Source organism: Epinephelus fuscoguttatus, linkage group LG1 (genome assembly GCF_011397635.1).
Source record: "Epinephelus fuscoguttatus linkage group LG1, E.fuscoguttatus.final_Chr_v1".
NCBI lineage: Eukaryota > Metazoa > Chordata > Actinopteri > Perciformes > Serranidae > Epinephelus > Epinephelus fuscoguttatus.
Window position 1 is genome coordinate 48203605 of NC_064752.1, and position 15889 is coordinate 48219493.

The following is a 15889-nucleotide window of genomic DNA, read 5'->3' on the forward strand; positions in this document are numbered from 1 at the left end:
ATTTTCTTCCTTGATAATACCTGGCACCAACATTACCCACGATGCAAATTGACCACTGACAGTTTGGTCTGTGATTTGGGTGTATAATGCTAGCAGCAGCAAATATAGTCTGGAGCTTCGAACAGAGATGAGTGGTAACTAGAAGGGTCTCGAAAACTCACTTCCTCTGACTCTACACCTCCATTCATTTTCAAACTTGAAGAACAAGAAGAAAAAGTTGGCATTGTACATTTTGCAAACTACAAATAAGGCAAATTTGTGCAGCATATGAGCTGTACATTATCATGTGGAGGTGGAGAGATGATGGATGGCTAGTCAACTGGGGAGACATCTGCCACGCTGCAGACCATTGTTCAAGACCAACAATCAACAAAACCAGTTGTTTTAAAGAGTCATTGCTGCTTCCAACAACTTTTTAGGAACCAAATATGGGAGTTTCTTGGCAACTTGTTACTGTGTCTCCAGTAAGGATAGTATCATGAAAAGCAGTTGTGTTTTTCAGAGACATTGCTATGCTGCCTAAATCTAATCACACTTTCAGCAGTGTTGTTGAGACACGAAGTTTCAACATATCCGCTACATATTAACGTTCTACTGTATCTGTGGTTTGTAGAGATGTGCAATGCCAACAATTTGTATGATAACTGGGTTAAGTCAGCTGACAGTGATTCAAGTGACATCACTTCAGGACATTCATCAGGATTCACTGTGGAGACACAAAGGCTTTATACATATTTTTCACATATGCAGTAGATCTCCTTCAATTTTCTCTCCTTTTTAACCTATCCTTGCTTTTTTGTCTTGTTTCAAAATGATCAATCCATGAGGTGACTATTTGCTCTTTTTGACCTATGTAACATTTCCCTTATCAATCAGGTTAGTCTGAGCAGTATTGTTACTAAACTGATGTAAAATTAGTATGTTGACAGTCTGTTGAGCAGATCAGAGGACTGCATATTAAAACACAGTATGCTGTTGTTGCAGACAGCGCCACTGAGTGGCAGACACTGAATATTGCAGTTCATTATAAAATCAAAGCCACATTACACAGAGCTCAATGTCACAAAACAAGTAGTTAAATCCTTATAAAAAGTAGGTTGCCTTTATTAGAAGCTGGGAAATCAAAACATTATCAACATCGCCGTTGTTAATATTTTTTTTTGTAAGACCACAATATTGCCATTACCAGCATCATCATCATCATCGCTTCGCACTTTTTCCACAACATGCAAAAGATTCAAGAGTTCAACGTCACCCCCCCCTCCCCCCCTCCCCCCAACAAAAGCTTCTCCACTTGGTCTCCTGTATGTCAATCACAACTTTGCTTACATTAACATTGCCAGTACAACTGAAGGTAGATAGAAAAGAAAACATCAAAAACATTACAACAGAAGAAATCTTAGAATGGATGAAAGAGGAGAAATTCACAGCCTTATGCCATGTGCCTCCTGTGGGATGATGGAGAGGAACCTCGTTCAAGCCCTCAACGCTGTGAACTACATGACAGTATCTGATCCTACTGCAAATAGCTCTCTGAGCTTTAGATTGGTATAAACACACTGGTTTTATTTCTTTGTTAATATCCAATCATCTTAAAATTGCATTAAGGATTGGGTGCCAATTCAGGACCTGTACATAGAAAAACACACTAACCTGCTAAGGACAGTTGTAAAACAATTGAATGTGCTTCTGAACCAAGGACTAGGTTCGAGTGTCCTGTAAACATCCAGGACTGATTCTATTGCAGCCTTGGGACCAAGCCAAATTTCTCTAACAGATGTCTAATGATGCATTTATATTCCCAAGATCACAATAGCAGCTTTTTCCTCATCTTTATTTTTTTTTTTGCTTTGACATCAAAACACTACTTATTGAAAAAAGGACAATCTCACAAGTGCTGCACCTGATCTCTGAGTCACTAGTTTTGAGATCGTTTATGGCTTTGGATGGTCTGCTGATCATACAAATTGTTGACTTGCTTTAAGCCTAATTTGCCACTTTTAGCAAAGACCTAAAACATGAGGACAGATTACATTCTCAGGCCTCCAACAATGATATCAGAGCCACTACTGAAACTGAACTCAATGAAAATTAAGGCATTAATAGACAAACAAATGCCGGATATATACTGAGCTGCCCACTTCATTTCAATCTTTTCTGAGCCTCAGCACTGTATATTTCTGAATCCAAAAATGTATCTACCTGTGAAATACTAATGGGTAAACAAAACCCTTTACAAAAAAATGGATACCAACAGTAACCATTAAGCTGATGGGACTGGGGGTGGGGGAGGTGAATGAAAGGATAGGAGTTAATAGGGAGGGATGGCTGGTCCAACCATCGGGCAGAACAGATTGGATAGGGTCAACTTTTTTTCTTTAAAATCAAGATACATTTTATTTCTTTTCTTAAAAAACAAACATTACAAAAAAAATCTGAGAATTAGAACAATGAACCAACAGGAGAAAAAAAACAACATTCATTTTCTTATAACTCTCAAAAGAAAAAAAAAGAAACATCTCTTCTTGCATTTCTTAAAAACAAACAAAAAAAGATTTAGGGGTGCCTGGCACAAGGGGTTGAATGCTGAGAGAATGCTGTAGCCATGCAGGGAGGCGGGGATCGTGTTTTCTGAAAGGGGCGGGGTTGCGTCACGAAGCATGATGCATTATTAGAAAGCCCAACAAACAACAGAAACCATTTAACATAGGCAGCAGATGGGCAAAGAGAGAAAAAAGCCAGACCCTCTTACAAGAAGTACCCCCACGAGCATACAATATAACAAATACATAAAAACACACACATGCCGGCTTGAAACATGATAGTGGCAGTTTGGTATGTAGCAAACACACATCGGGGACCCACCACTCTGCCAGTTTACATAACACACCTTTAACAGTTTAAACTGATCTATGAAGCAGCAGCCACACGAGAGTTCAGGGCACCAATACTGTCTGAAACAAGCAGGGGGATGTTAAAAATAAAAACAAAACAAAAAAAAAAAATAGAAGAAGCTGCTTTAAAAGGTTCAGTGAGCGATTCTGGAGAAACACTGCTGATATGTGAATTCAACACAAGGGTTTCCCACACATTCATTTGTGCCAGCCCACCATGATTAAAATATCTGATGCCACGAACAGATTTTCTATTTTTGGAGCTGAACCGTTCATTAGGAGTGCACTGAGGGCAGAGACAGAGCAGCAGGACATGAGGTGAAACTTAACCGTTCATAATGTTGGTTCTAAAAAATTTGCATTGAATTGCAGCAGCTGCTCCTCTCATCCAGCTTCTGATCTGTTCACATCAGCACATCAGTTATCCACTCTGCGATTCACAAAGTGCTACTTGGGGAAAAAGGAATTCATGGAGAGCTCCACCTTTGCTGTGTTCATGGACCCACAAAAACCTCTGAATTTAGAGACGGACACAGAATAATACAAAGGGACATTTAAAAGAACATTTGTCCTTAGCTACTGCCACACATTCACTCTAATTCTGTGAGAAATGCTGAACACTCAAACAAGCACACCCCCTCCCAACATGTGCCAGAGTTATAGTGCCTCTCGCTCCCACTGCCTTTCTCTTTATACATCCACGGCCTTTGCTCTGTCCTTTGCACAAGCACCAGCGGCCCCTATTGCTAATTGGCTGAAATAGTATTATGGCAGGGCTGACTATGAACACAGAACAGACAGCTAGTGGAACGTCAAGGGATACTCACTGAATTTGACTAAAAGTGTGTTGGATTAGAATCGCTGACTAGGCCTTTAACTGAAAGAAGAGTTTGAAAGGTTTTAAAACAACAAATGCTGCCATGTTAAAACATGCTTCTGGTTTAAAAGCACCAAGCACTAAAGAGAGGCTAAAGGCTTCAGCCCTCTGCATGTTGATTTAGTGTTGCTTTGTAAATACAGCGCTTTACTAACTGATACTGAGACGCTCTAAATATTATTTCCAGTAATTGCACATATCAGTAAAGTTTACTAGATAAAGTGTGTGGTCAGTCATGTCAGATCACTGATAATCCCAGGGGAGGAAAAAAAAAAAAATCAAACAAAAAAGTGAGTTGGTTTGTTCACACTCAGGACGGACGCTCACTAGCACTGAGCTCTTAGAAAGGCAGAAACTGGATTTTCACACTGCAATGCAGAGTGTCACTTATAAAGATAGGAGGGTGGGTAAGGCTGAATGCTGTGACTCCTTACATATACTGTATGATCACATGAGCACAATGTCTTAGTTGGAGAGGGGAGAAGCAAAACAAGAAAAAGCACACCAAGTCCAAACCATTGAGCCAGGCCACCAGGAGAAGGAAAACAAAACAAAACAAAAAACTAACGCAGAGCGATAAAAGAAAACTTTGAGAAGAGACAGAGAAAGAGACATGGAGGATGGGTTTCAGCAGGTACCATCTTCTAGTCTTCTCCAGAGGGTGCCTCCTCTTCTGATCCATCCTCCTCCTCTTCATCTTCCTCCTCCTCATCTCCTCCTGTGGCCTCCTTTGTCGTCTTGGGAGCTGGGGAGGTCTCTTTCTTCTCTGTCTCCTCCTCTTCTTCCTCCAGGGGACTCTCAGGCTCCTCCTCTTCCTCTTCTTTGGGTGAGCTCTTCTCCAGGGCCTTGGCGCTCGGGCGCCCCTTCCCCTTTCCTTTCATTGGGCTGGGGGTCACTGGGAGGAAAAAGAAAATCCATTTCGTGATCATCTGATTATTGTTCAATCTCAACACTGGCTTCTCAATAGCATACATAGTTACAGTATGTATACTGTAACTTTGTGGTGACTTAATTTGTACTTGTCTAAGCTTAGCTTAAACACAGTGAGGCAGGGGGAACAACTAGCTTGGCTCTGTCCAAACTACCAGCACTTCTAAAGCTCACGAACTGACATATGTTTTTAATTTAATGTCCTAGAACAGAACTGTATATATATCATGTTACTTACCTAAGTCTTACTGTTACCGTAGCTTTGCCAGGCAACTACTGGAAAAGCTGTACAAATGTACTGGGTGGATAAACTGTTGTGCGTCAAGAAGTACACGAAAAGCTCTCTAAAACCTTCAATTGCCTGTTTTATTGTTCTGTTTGTGCACAGAAGAAACAAGATATTACCTATTAATTAGTGAGCTTTAGAGGGTCTGGATTTTCTCATAGTGCCATATTATCCCACCAGAACGCTGCACTCTGACAATGCAGGGTTACTTGTGTAGAACAGGAGCCAGAGCCTTCAGCTGTCAGGCTCCTTTTACTGTGGAACCATCTCCCAGTTTCAGTCCAGGAGGCAGACACCATCTCCACATTTAAAAGTAGACTTCAGACTTTCCTCAATGATAAAGCTCATAGTTAGGGCTGGCTCAGGCTGCCATGGACCAGCCCTTAGTTAGGGTGACACAAGCCTGCTTGGGGACTAGTCTCACATGACCAGCCTCCCTTACTTCGGAATGGGAGTCTGGGGACATTCGTCTTTCGTTTTGTAATAGAAATGAGCAGTGATATCCAGACCACGTGACGGCGTTGCCATAGGTACGGCACGTGTGTTACATGTAACAGAGACATACCAGAAACACAGAGAGCAGGTTACCGGTGCGTAGTACTGTGATGTAGATTCGTAATGTAGTCAGCCATGGCTCAGGCTACTACACTGAAGAAATGTGTGGATATTTGTCAGGTTTTTCGGCATCGGGGGAACAGCCATTCCGGTGTAGGCGGGTGTAAGGCAAAGCTAATCAGCAGTTGGTCGAGGAAGTACAGAAGTACACGGATTTGGATCCAATCACATCACTGCCGTGCTGGATGGACGTGGACGTGCTGACGTATTGCGGTAAGCGAGTTGTGTCATTTCCGGTGTTTCTGTGACAGCGTCTCTGTACTGCTCTGGTGAATTCTAGTAGCCTGTTTTCTCACTTCAGTTGCTTTAACGTTGCTTTAACGTCTACTTCAAGTCTTAACCCACACTAGTTCTGTTTAAGTACTTATAGCTCTCCTCCTTTCTACGACTTTCTCGCTAATCTCTTAGCTGTTGTTTGCATGTTACTAGCCTTGGTAGCTACATTAGCTTTAAAGTTAGCGATGGCTTCTCCCTCTGCTCTCTCTTGCTCGGTGTGCCAAATGTTCAGTTATGCCTCTGCCTCCTTTAGCGACAGTGGTAATTGTAATAAGTGTAGCTTATTTGCTGCGTTGGAGGCGAGGCTTAGTGAATTAGAAGCGCGGCTCCGCACCATGGAAAACCATTCAGTAGCTGCGGTAGTTAGCCAGCCCCCTGTAGCCGGTGCGGAGCCACATAGCATAGTCTTAGCCTCTGCTAACTGTCCTCCGGTAACTCCCGTTCAGCCGGGAGGTTGGGTTACGGTTCGCCAGAAGCACAGCTCCAAGCCGAAGCCCACGGCTCACCACCAGCCTGTTCACGTTTCCAACCGTTTTTCCCCACTCAGCGACACACCCGCTGAGGATAAAACTCTGGTTATTGGCAGCTCTATTCTGAGAAACGTGAAGTTAGTAACACCAGCGACCATAGTCAAATGTATCCCTGGGGCCAGAGCGGGCGACATTGAATCTAATTTAAAACTGCTGGCTAAAGCTAAACGTAGATTCAGTAAGATTGTTATTCACGTCGGCGTCAATGACACCCGGTTACGCCAATCGGAGGTCACTAAAATTAATATTCCACAGAATTCCTCGCTATCGGATCATTATCTGATTACTTTTGATTTCTTTTTACTCGATTACACGCCACTCAGCAACAGTTACTATACTAGATGTTTATCAGGTAGTGCTGTCGCAAAATTTAAGGAAAAGATTACTCCGTCATTAAATTCAATACCAAGTCCCTCAGTAACAGAGGTTTCCTGTACCGACTTTGATCATTTTGTCGATAGCGCTGTAGGCTCGCTGCGAACAACACTTGACTCTGTAGCTCCTCTTAAAAAGAAGTTAAAAAAGCAAAGAAAGTTCGATCCTTGGTATAACTCTCAAACCCGTAAGTTAAAACAAATATCGTGAAAATTTGAAAGGAATTGGTGATTAACCAAACTGGAAGAATCTCGTTTAATCTGGACAGACAGTCTCAAAACTTATATGAGGGGCCTCCGCAATGCCAGAGCAAACTATTACTCAGCATTAATAGAAGACAATAAGAACAACCCCAGGTTTCTTTTCAGCACTGTAGCCAGGCTGACTGAGAGTCAGAGCTCTATTGAGCCTTGTATTCCTTTAGCCCTTAGCAGTAATGATTTTATGAGCTTTTTTAATGACAAAATTCTAACTATTAGAGGCAAAATTCATGACCTCCTGTCCTCAGATAGTACCTATCTAACCTCAAACACAGCTGTAAAACCTAATATATATTTAGATTGCTTCTCCCCAATTTCTCTTCAAGAATTGACCGCATTGATTTCTTCATCTAAATCATCATCGTGTCTCTTAGACCCCATCCCAACTAGGCTACTTAAGGAGGTCTTACCTTTAGTTAACACTCATATATTAGATATGATTAATCTATCCTTATTAACAGGCTATGTACCACAGTCTTTTAAGGTAGCTGTAATTAAACCTCTACTAAAATAGCCCATCCTGGATCCAGAGGTGTTAGCCAACTATAGACCAATATCTAATCTTCCCTTTATGTCAAAGATCCTTGAGAAAGTAGTCGCAGACCAGCTGTGTGATTTTCTCCATGATAATAATCTATTTGAGGAATTTCAGTCAGGATTTAGAGTGCATCATAGCACTGAGACAGCACTAGTTAAAATTACAAATGACCTTCTGATTGCTTCAGACAAAGGACTTGTCTCTGTACTTGTTTTATTAGATCTTAGTGCGGCGTTTGACACAATTGACCATCAAATTCTACTGCAGAGACTGGATCACTTAATTGGCCTAAAAGGTTCTGCACTGAGCTGGTTTAAATCTTATTTATCTGATCGTTTTCAGTTTGTTCACGTTCATAATGAATCGCCCTTACATTACCAAAGTTTGTTTTGGAGTTCTGCAAGGTTCTGTGCTCGGACCAATCCTATTTACTCTATATATGCTTCCTTTAGGTAACATCATTAGAAATCACTCTATAAATTTCCATTGTTATGCGGATGATACACAGTTGTATTTATCGATGAAGCCAGAAGAAAGTAATCAATTAACTAAACTCCATAACTGCCTTAAAGACATAAAAACCTGGATGAGCACCAATTTCCTGATGTTAAATTCAGACAAAACTGAAGTTATTGTTCTTGGCCCCAAACAACTCAGAGACTCTTTATCTGATGACATAGTTTCTCTAGATGGCATTGCTCTGGCCTCTAGCACTACCGTAAGAAATCTCGGAGTAATATTTGATCAAGATGTCTTTTAATTCTCATTTAAAACAAACCTCACGGACTGCATTTTTTCATCTGCGTAATATTGCGAAAATTAGGCCTATCCTGACCCGAAAAGATGCAGAAAAATTGGTCCACGCTTTTGTTACCTCAAGGCTGGATTACTGTAACTCTCTATTATCAGGTAGCTCTAGTAAGTCCTTAAAAACTCTCCAGCTAATTCAGAATGCAGCAGCACGTGTACTAACAGGAACTAAGAAACGAGATCATATTTCTCCTGTTTTAGCTTCTCTGCACTGGCTCCCTGTAAAATCCAGAATTGAATTTAAAATCCTACTGTTAACTTATAAAGCTCTAAATGGTCAAGCTCCGTCATATCTTAGAGAGCTCATAGTGCCTTATTATCCCACCAGAACTCTGCACTCTGAGAACGCAGGGTTACTCGTGGTCCCTAAAGTCTCCAAAAGTAGATCAGGAGCCAGAGCCTTTAGCTATCAGGCTCCTCTCCTGTGGAATCATCTTCCTGTTACGGTCCGGGAGGCAGACACTGTCTCCACATTTAAGACTAGACTTAAGACTTTCCTCTTTGATAAAGCTTATAGTTAGGGCTGGCTCAGGCTTGCCCTGTACCAGCCCCTAGTTAGGCTGACTTAGGCCTAGTCTGCCGGAGGACCCCCCTATAATACACCGGGCACCTTCTCACCTTCTCTCTCTCTCTCTCTCTCTCTCTCTCTCTCTCTCCATCTTGCTAACTCGGCCATTCTGGATGTCACTAACTCGGCTTCTTCTCCGGAGCCTTTGTGCTCCACTGTCTCTCAGATTAACTCATATCACAGCGGTGCCTGGACAGCGTGACGTGTGTGGTTGTGCTGCTGCCGTGGTCCTGCCAGATGCCTCCTGCTGCTGCCATCATTAGTCATTAGTCATACTTCTACTGTTATTATACACATATGACTATTGTCACACATGTATACTGCCAGATATTAATACATACTTTCAACATATTGTACCGCAGTAACCAGAACTATAACTATAATATTATTACTTTCAATAATGTTGTTGTAAGCTACTGTCATTACCTGCATCTCTCTCTCTCTCTCTCTCTCTGTCTCATTGTGTCATGTGGATTACTGTTAATTTGTTACGCTGATCTGTTCTGTACGACATCTATTGCACGTCTGTCCGTCCTGGAAGAGGGATCCCTCCTCAGTTGCTCTTCCTGAGGTTTCTACCGTTTTTTTCCCCCGTTAAAGGGGTTTTTTTTGGGAGTTTTTCCTTATCCACTGTGAGGGTCATAAGGACAGAGGGATGTCGTATGCTGTAAAGCCCTGTGAGGCAAATTGTGATTTGTGATATTGGGCTTTATAAATAAAATTGAATTGAACTGAATTGCCGCTGGGAGCCAGCGCTAGTTGTATTACAACTTTCCTATGGGAATGTCCACAGACGTCAGTCAGCCAGCATGCTGACGTCATTGGTGTCTGTGTAAGAGACTACTTGGGGACCTCCTATGAGACACTAAGCTCCTCTGTCCGTCTGTCCCTTCATGTGCTCACACTCATGTCCTATTCTGTATATTGCTAACTGGGCTTCTCCTTCGAAGCCTTTGTGCTCCACTGTCTTGCAGGTTCCCTCAGATCACGGTTGCACCTGGATCGAGGGTTGTGGCTGTGCTGCTGCTGCGGTGCTGCCTGATGCCGACTACTACTGCTATTATTATTAGTCATACTTCTACTGTTATTACACACATATGATTATTATTGTCACATACATACAGATGGAAAATCTCACCTTTTTATTTTTAAAAGGGAGACTTTTTACTCATACTTGTACATTATAATAACATGTTTGTTTAACCCCCCCAAAAAAACACTTCTGGTTTCATCCCCTTTAAAGGTCATTGGAATTGGCCCTGGTAATAATTGTGTAATACCATATACGATAAAACTGTGATGTTTTCTGAGACAGTAATCATACCATTATAATCTCATATCCTTGCAACCCTAACATCCCTATAATAGTCGACATTTAAAGACAATAAAACACTTCAAATAATATAAATTGAAGATCTAAATGAAGAAGCAGTCTATTGAACAGGTTTAGTGGCAGAGGCAAAAAAGGAAAAGGACTTGGTGCGGCAAGTGTTAACATAAATCACCAAGCCCGCTATCCACCATCTGGTTCGCCGTGATGTAGTGAAGCGGATCTTCAGTCGTTCTACAAGGATCCCAGGCTTTCCTAGAGAGCCTGATCCATGATGCTGTCACCTAACTACACCAAGCATGCTAAGAGGAAGACCGTGACTGCGGTGGATGTGGTGTAAGCTCTTAAGAGGCAGAACACACTCTGTACAGTTTTGGTGGTTAAATAGACCTGTCTGTAATCAAAATTCTAAAATCTGGTCTGCGTAATATAGTTTAAATTACAGTTGTCTTTGCAACATATGTTTTTGGTCACACAACACCAGGGCATTCAATATGCTATTATATAATTTATTTATTTACTTGTCTTATTTCCCACCCTACATTTTGGCCGCTGATATTTTCATCTGCCGTTTGACTATCCCTGATACCAGAAAAAAGCCAGCAGATGATGGCTAATATGAATCCTGAAGTAAACAGTATCCTGGCTATAGCTTCATATTTAAATCAACATTTAGACATAAATACAGAAATGTGAGTATCAAACCTCAAGTGGGACATAAATAATGTAACATTCTCACATTAAGAAAAGGTACATCTGAAATCTTTATCATATCACCATTTTTACAAATAATTAAATCTCAGTTTTTCGAGAGAGAAGGAAGCATGACGCTAGATCTGGCACTGTATCACATTGTGTTACTGAATATCAGCCAATATCAATGACAGTCACTGTTTTGTAGGTCAAATATCTCATGTCAGCTAGTAAGTCCACAGCCAAATTTCAAGTCATAAACTTTGTTTCTAGTCATAGAAAATCATTGTGCTCTCTTTACGAAATGTAATGCCATTTTTAGTTTTTGTTTTAACACAGCAAGTAGAAAATGATGTAGGCTTTAAAAAGCAAACTGATCAGGTGACTAGGTTTGGAGTCCAAAAGTGTTTTTTTTTCTAATTTGAAGCAAGTTTCAAATCCCTTTAAAATTAATTTGGATTCTGCTCTGATGTTGATTCAGCATGCTTTTGACACTTCAGAGTAACAGCTGTAGCCTGCTCACTAGCAACACTTAGTTTTCATAAGTTACTTCATCTGTTGCTGGAGGTTATGATACAGAACAACTAAGCTAACAGACTTAAATTAATGAATTAATATGAATAAAATGAAAAAAATATATAAGTAAATGAACAACTGCAGGGTTTGTCCTTTAAGTCTCCCACCTGTGGCCTTTAGCCGGGGCTTGGGGCTTTTCTTCTCTTTCTTGTCTGGCCGTCCCCGTCGAATCACCTTCTTGCCTCTCTTCTTGGAGCGCCCATAGTCGCTGTCATCATCATCCTCCACCATGAAGTCCTCATCACTGCCGGACTCGTCAGCTGAAAACACAAATGGGACGCATAAGGATCTTTTTAACAAAGATGCTCTGCTGTCCAGCAGTCTGAACAATTCGAATACAACTTCTTGTTATACTTGCAATCATATGATTGACAGAGCCTTTACACACCAGGCCAACAGTTGGCCTTATGTCAAAGTTGGGCCATGGTGAGTGCTGCCCTCCTTGGCACTAGCTGCCCTTTGTTCAGTACTGGCTACAGTGGAGCCTGTCAGCAAATGAAAGCCCTCTGCTGGGCAGTTCAGCTCAGGGAGTGAGGTGGAAAAACTTGTTATATGAGGTAAGATTATTTTTCTTTAGCCATTGAGCTCTTTAGCAGACATTTCCCAATGGTTTTTGTTATTGTCCACTGGCGCACAGTAAATATGCTCTGTTCTTTCAACATTGGATCATGTTGCTAATTGGACTGCTCGATTATGTAAAAAATCATTATCACGATTATTTTGGTCAAAACTGAAATCACGATTATGCAAATGATTTTGCGGTACATGTGTTATTTACACGACGGCATGTCATTTCTGTCTCCACATGGTCACGCGTTTACAATTCTCATCTGCTCTCTGTATCGTGCAGGGCGGAGTGCGTTTGATTTGCAACACAAAACATCGAGAGTAAACTGACGAGAAGCGCATAATTGTTTTATGTCAAATAGGACATTTTTCACACATAAAAAGCACAAAGATGCTGAAATCTAGGCATATTCTGCCATAATAACTTGGCTCTCAGAATTCACCAGATTGATGCCTTTAAATCAAATATGTTGAAAAAGTTATAAAGAGAATATTGTGTAACAAATTATCTTTCACTTTATTATCCCTTTCATGATCCGAGGACCCTTCACAATTTTTCCAAGCTGGAAACTGGTGCCTTACAGCATCTTTCAATATGACCTGCATTTGGAATCTGCAGATATTAGCTACATGTGGCTCACAGTGTTGTCCCTGTTCATACAGACACAACATGTTAGAGTTTTACTACTGCTCTGGTGTGTGACAGCTTGTTTAAGACCTGTTGCTATATATATATATTTTTTTTTTATTTAATTTTTTAGTTTAATTTTGTTTTTAATTTTAATTTTATATACTTTATTAATCCCCCTGAGGGGAAATTCAGTGTACAGTAGTACATACGGTCCATATAGGGTTCCTCTTGGTCTTCATGCTCCTCATCCTCGCTGCCTCCATCGCCCAGCAGGATCTCCCTCTGTTTGGACACAGCCTTGGAGGCCGCCTGGCGCACTGTACGCTTTCGACTCACTTCCCTGTCATCATCACTGTCGTCTACGTAAAGAACACACCCAGTAACAATCATTAACAACAGAACAAGACAACAGTAAACAGAGAGGATGTCTGACCTGCTTAGGTACGCATGTATGTGTATGTTAGGGATGCCCACATTGATCGGCTGCTGATTGTCATTGGATGATATTCAGTAAAAATACGCAATTTGGAGATCAGGAGTAAAGGAATTCTTTACCCCCCTCTCAACAAATATTTCTATTTTTAATTATTCACCTTGTGTCATAGTGCGTTTATGTAGAAAACTTTGATTTTAACGCATGCCTCCATGGTGAATGAAGAATAAAAAAAAGTTTTGTTTAGAGGGCATAGAGGACTGCATTTCCATGTACAAACTGTCACACAACAGCAAGTCTCATTCATCCAGTCTTATGCCTAGTACTTCTCAAACAGACAGCCCTTGTGATGGGGTACAGAGTAAAACTTCTGTGCTCTCTTCAAAACCAGACTCCATTGACAAAAACAGTAATTTTACCTGGCTGATTAGACTTATCAATCATACTTTTGAGTCACAATAACAAATCAAAGCAGAACGGAACATGAGGAATGTTGGGGCAACCAAATAAATAATTTACTATCAGCTGGAGATGTGGGAGGAATATACTCAGAGCACATCTGGGAGAGCACATGCAGTTCTGTCTGTCTAACCACAGAGCTTAAGTTATTTCAGACTTTAAAATGTCAAAAGATCAATACCGATGGCACTAATTCTACAACTGTCTCCCTGTCTGGCCTTCCAAACCCTCCTGGATCAGTGGATCTCACAGCTAGAATATATCATTTGGCTGCACAGAAATCAGTCACATTTTATTTGTTCAGTATGTCTAACCCCTTCATAATTTTCCTCAATGATTAGCACTGACATAGTACAACTTTCTTTGTTGTTTGTTTTTTGTATTAGCAACTGGGTATAACCATGGGCTAGTTTTTTCCTCTACATTGTTAACTGGAGTATCAACTTTGCAGGTGTCATTCTCCCCATTCTCCCTATTATTATTCTTTTTACAAGGAACCCACACAAACGAATTGGCTTGCTCAGTAAGTGTATAGAAATTATAGATGGGGAAAATGTGCACCCTGTTCAAACACATTTGACACCAAAACATTCAATCACTCCTGTTCAGGAAAGAAATATGGCATCAAATAATTTTTTGTCCTTCTACACATGTCATTTACATTTTGAGTATGTGTCCCAACAAAATGTCATCTCAAATTGAGAACTGCTGAGCATAAAGCTGCCATTAGAAATGGCAACATGGATTATGCCATTGCTAGACACTGCATGGAGAAAAATGTCACTTTCCTTAAATTTGTTGGCACTGAAAAATTACAGCCCAATGTAAGAGGGAGTAATTTGATCAACAAACTTTTAAAGGGCAAGCATTTTGGATCCATGAATTGAATACACTTGAGTCATATGGACTTAATGAAACACAGGATTTGAGCCCTTTTCTGTGATATAAATAATAACTTATATCTCCCTCCACAGGTAATTTGGATCCACAGGGAGAAATGAGCCACTAGGTCATTTGTCACTTCCCTGTCACTCCCCCTTTCCATCTAACAGTGTACAGGGACAGAAGTAGGACATGCAGTCTATTTTTCTTTATAAAATCTTCGTCTCAGTCATATACGTAATGGCATGGGGTTAAATCACATATTATTCTTCTAACTCTTGTACTGATTATGAACCTTGTTATTGTTTTTTGATCTATGTAATTTTTTGTAAATTGGATGAATGGAAAATTCTGAAATTCTTCTGAAAAATGTTTTTGACAAATGTGGAAGAAAAACAGAAAAGTGATAACTGTGATAATTAGTCATGTGACCCATGTATATTTAGCACACCTGAGAGTGCTCATGTGATTCTGTTGAGCAAATCTGAAGAAGCCATGGGAGAAACGCATTGTTAGCTCTTAATAAAATAACAGTAATTCAGTTCAGTGTGTGGTGGTTTATGTTGATGATTTAATCTGAGATGTTCCTGCGGCCCACCAGCACCTGATCCTTGAGACTGGCTGTGCAGAGGGAGTTCTGTTTACTAGAACTACATATACTTTTTTTTTTGTTCGAGAGAAAATGTTGTTCTTTGGAAAAATGACATAGAATTGTTATAAAATTGAACAGAACAATTTAAATTACAATATTGGCCAGAAAAATAGCAATAAGATATTTAACTCGCATTGTTCTGCCTCAAGTAGGATTTATACTTATGTGTTAAATCAACGCTGTACCTCTGTGATTTGCTCTGCGTAGACATGGACCCTATGCTGTAACCTGACGTGCACCTCTCCAGAAATGTAACTACACGTTGGCAGACCTCTTGTTTATTTTTGTAGGTTGAGAGTCATTTCCCTCAGTGCAGACAGAGCTCTTATTTACTTTTGTTTCACAGATAAGAAACAGTAAGTTGCGAAGACTAAATGCTATTTTGTGGGGGCTTTATTAAGTCCTGTGTGCTTGACTGGAAATCAGAATCAGGCACCAGTCAAATGCTGGTAAATGTACCAGTGGCTACTAGATTTGCTCCACTCACGATAGGGCTGCTCGATTATGGAAAAAATCATAATCACGATTATTTTGGTCAAAACTGAAATCACGATTATGCGGCGCACGTGATGACTTATTTACACGACAGCACACACACACACACACACACACACACACACACACTCTACCTCTGCCATTTTCCGCACCCTGTTTTTGAAATCTTCAGCAATCACCTGCCCCTCACATTATTCGATTTCACCTACTTG

The 15889-nt window shown here is 40.6% G+C and overlaps 2 protein-coding genes across 3 annotated transcripts in view; one reads left to right on the forward strand and one right to left on the reverse strand.

Annotated features, from left to right (window-relative positions):
* The window catches only part of LOC125885864 (uncharacterized), a 375199-nt gene that overhangs the window by 4348 nt on the left and 354962 nt on the right, over nt 1-15889 (forward strand). Inside the window, exon 2 of one of the 2 annotated variants that reach the window (XM_049571680.1) lies at nt 5663-7446. In XM_049571680.1, coding sequence (XP_049427637.1) covers nt 6022-6993 — 972 coding nt within the window. In that variant the 5' untranslated portion in view covers nt 5663-6021 and the 3' untranslated portion in view covers nt 6994-7446. Of the gene's footprint in view, nt 1-4698; nt 7447-15889 lie in introns of those variants that run through there. The other variant, XM_049571671.1, reaches the window with a different exon arrangement.
* The window catches only part of nucks1a (nuclear casein kinase and cyclin-dependent kinase substrate 1a), a 35970-nt gene continuing 21156 nt past the window's right edge, over nt 1076-15889 (reverse strand). Inside the window, exons 6-8 of the mRNA XM_049571706.1 lie at nt 12966-13115; nt 11666-11818; nt 1076-4666 (exon numbers count right to left, since the gene is read on the reverse strand). Coding sequence (XP_049427663.1) covers nt 4416-4666; nt 11666-11818; nt 12966-13115 — 554 coding nt within the window. The 3' untranslated portion in view covers nt 1076-4415. The remainder of the gene's footprint in view (nt 4667-11665; nt 11819-12965; nt 13116-15889) is intronic.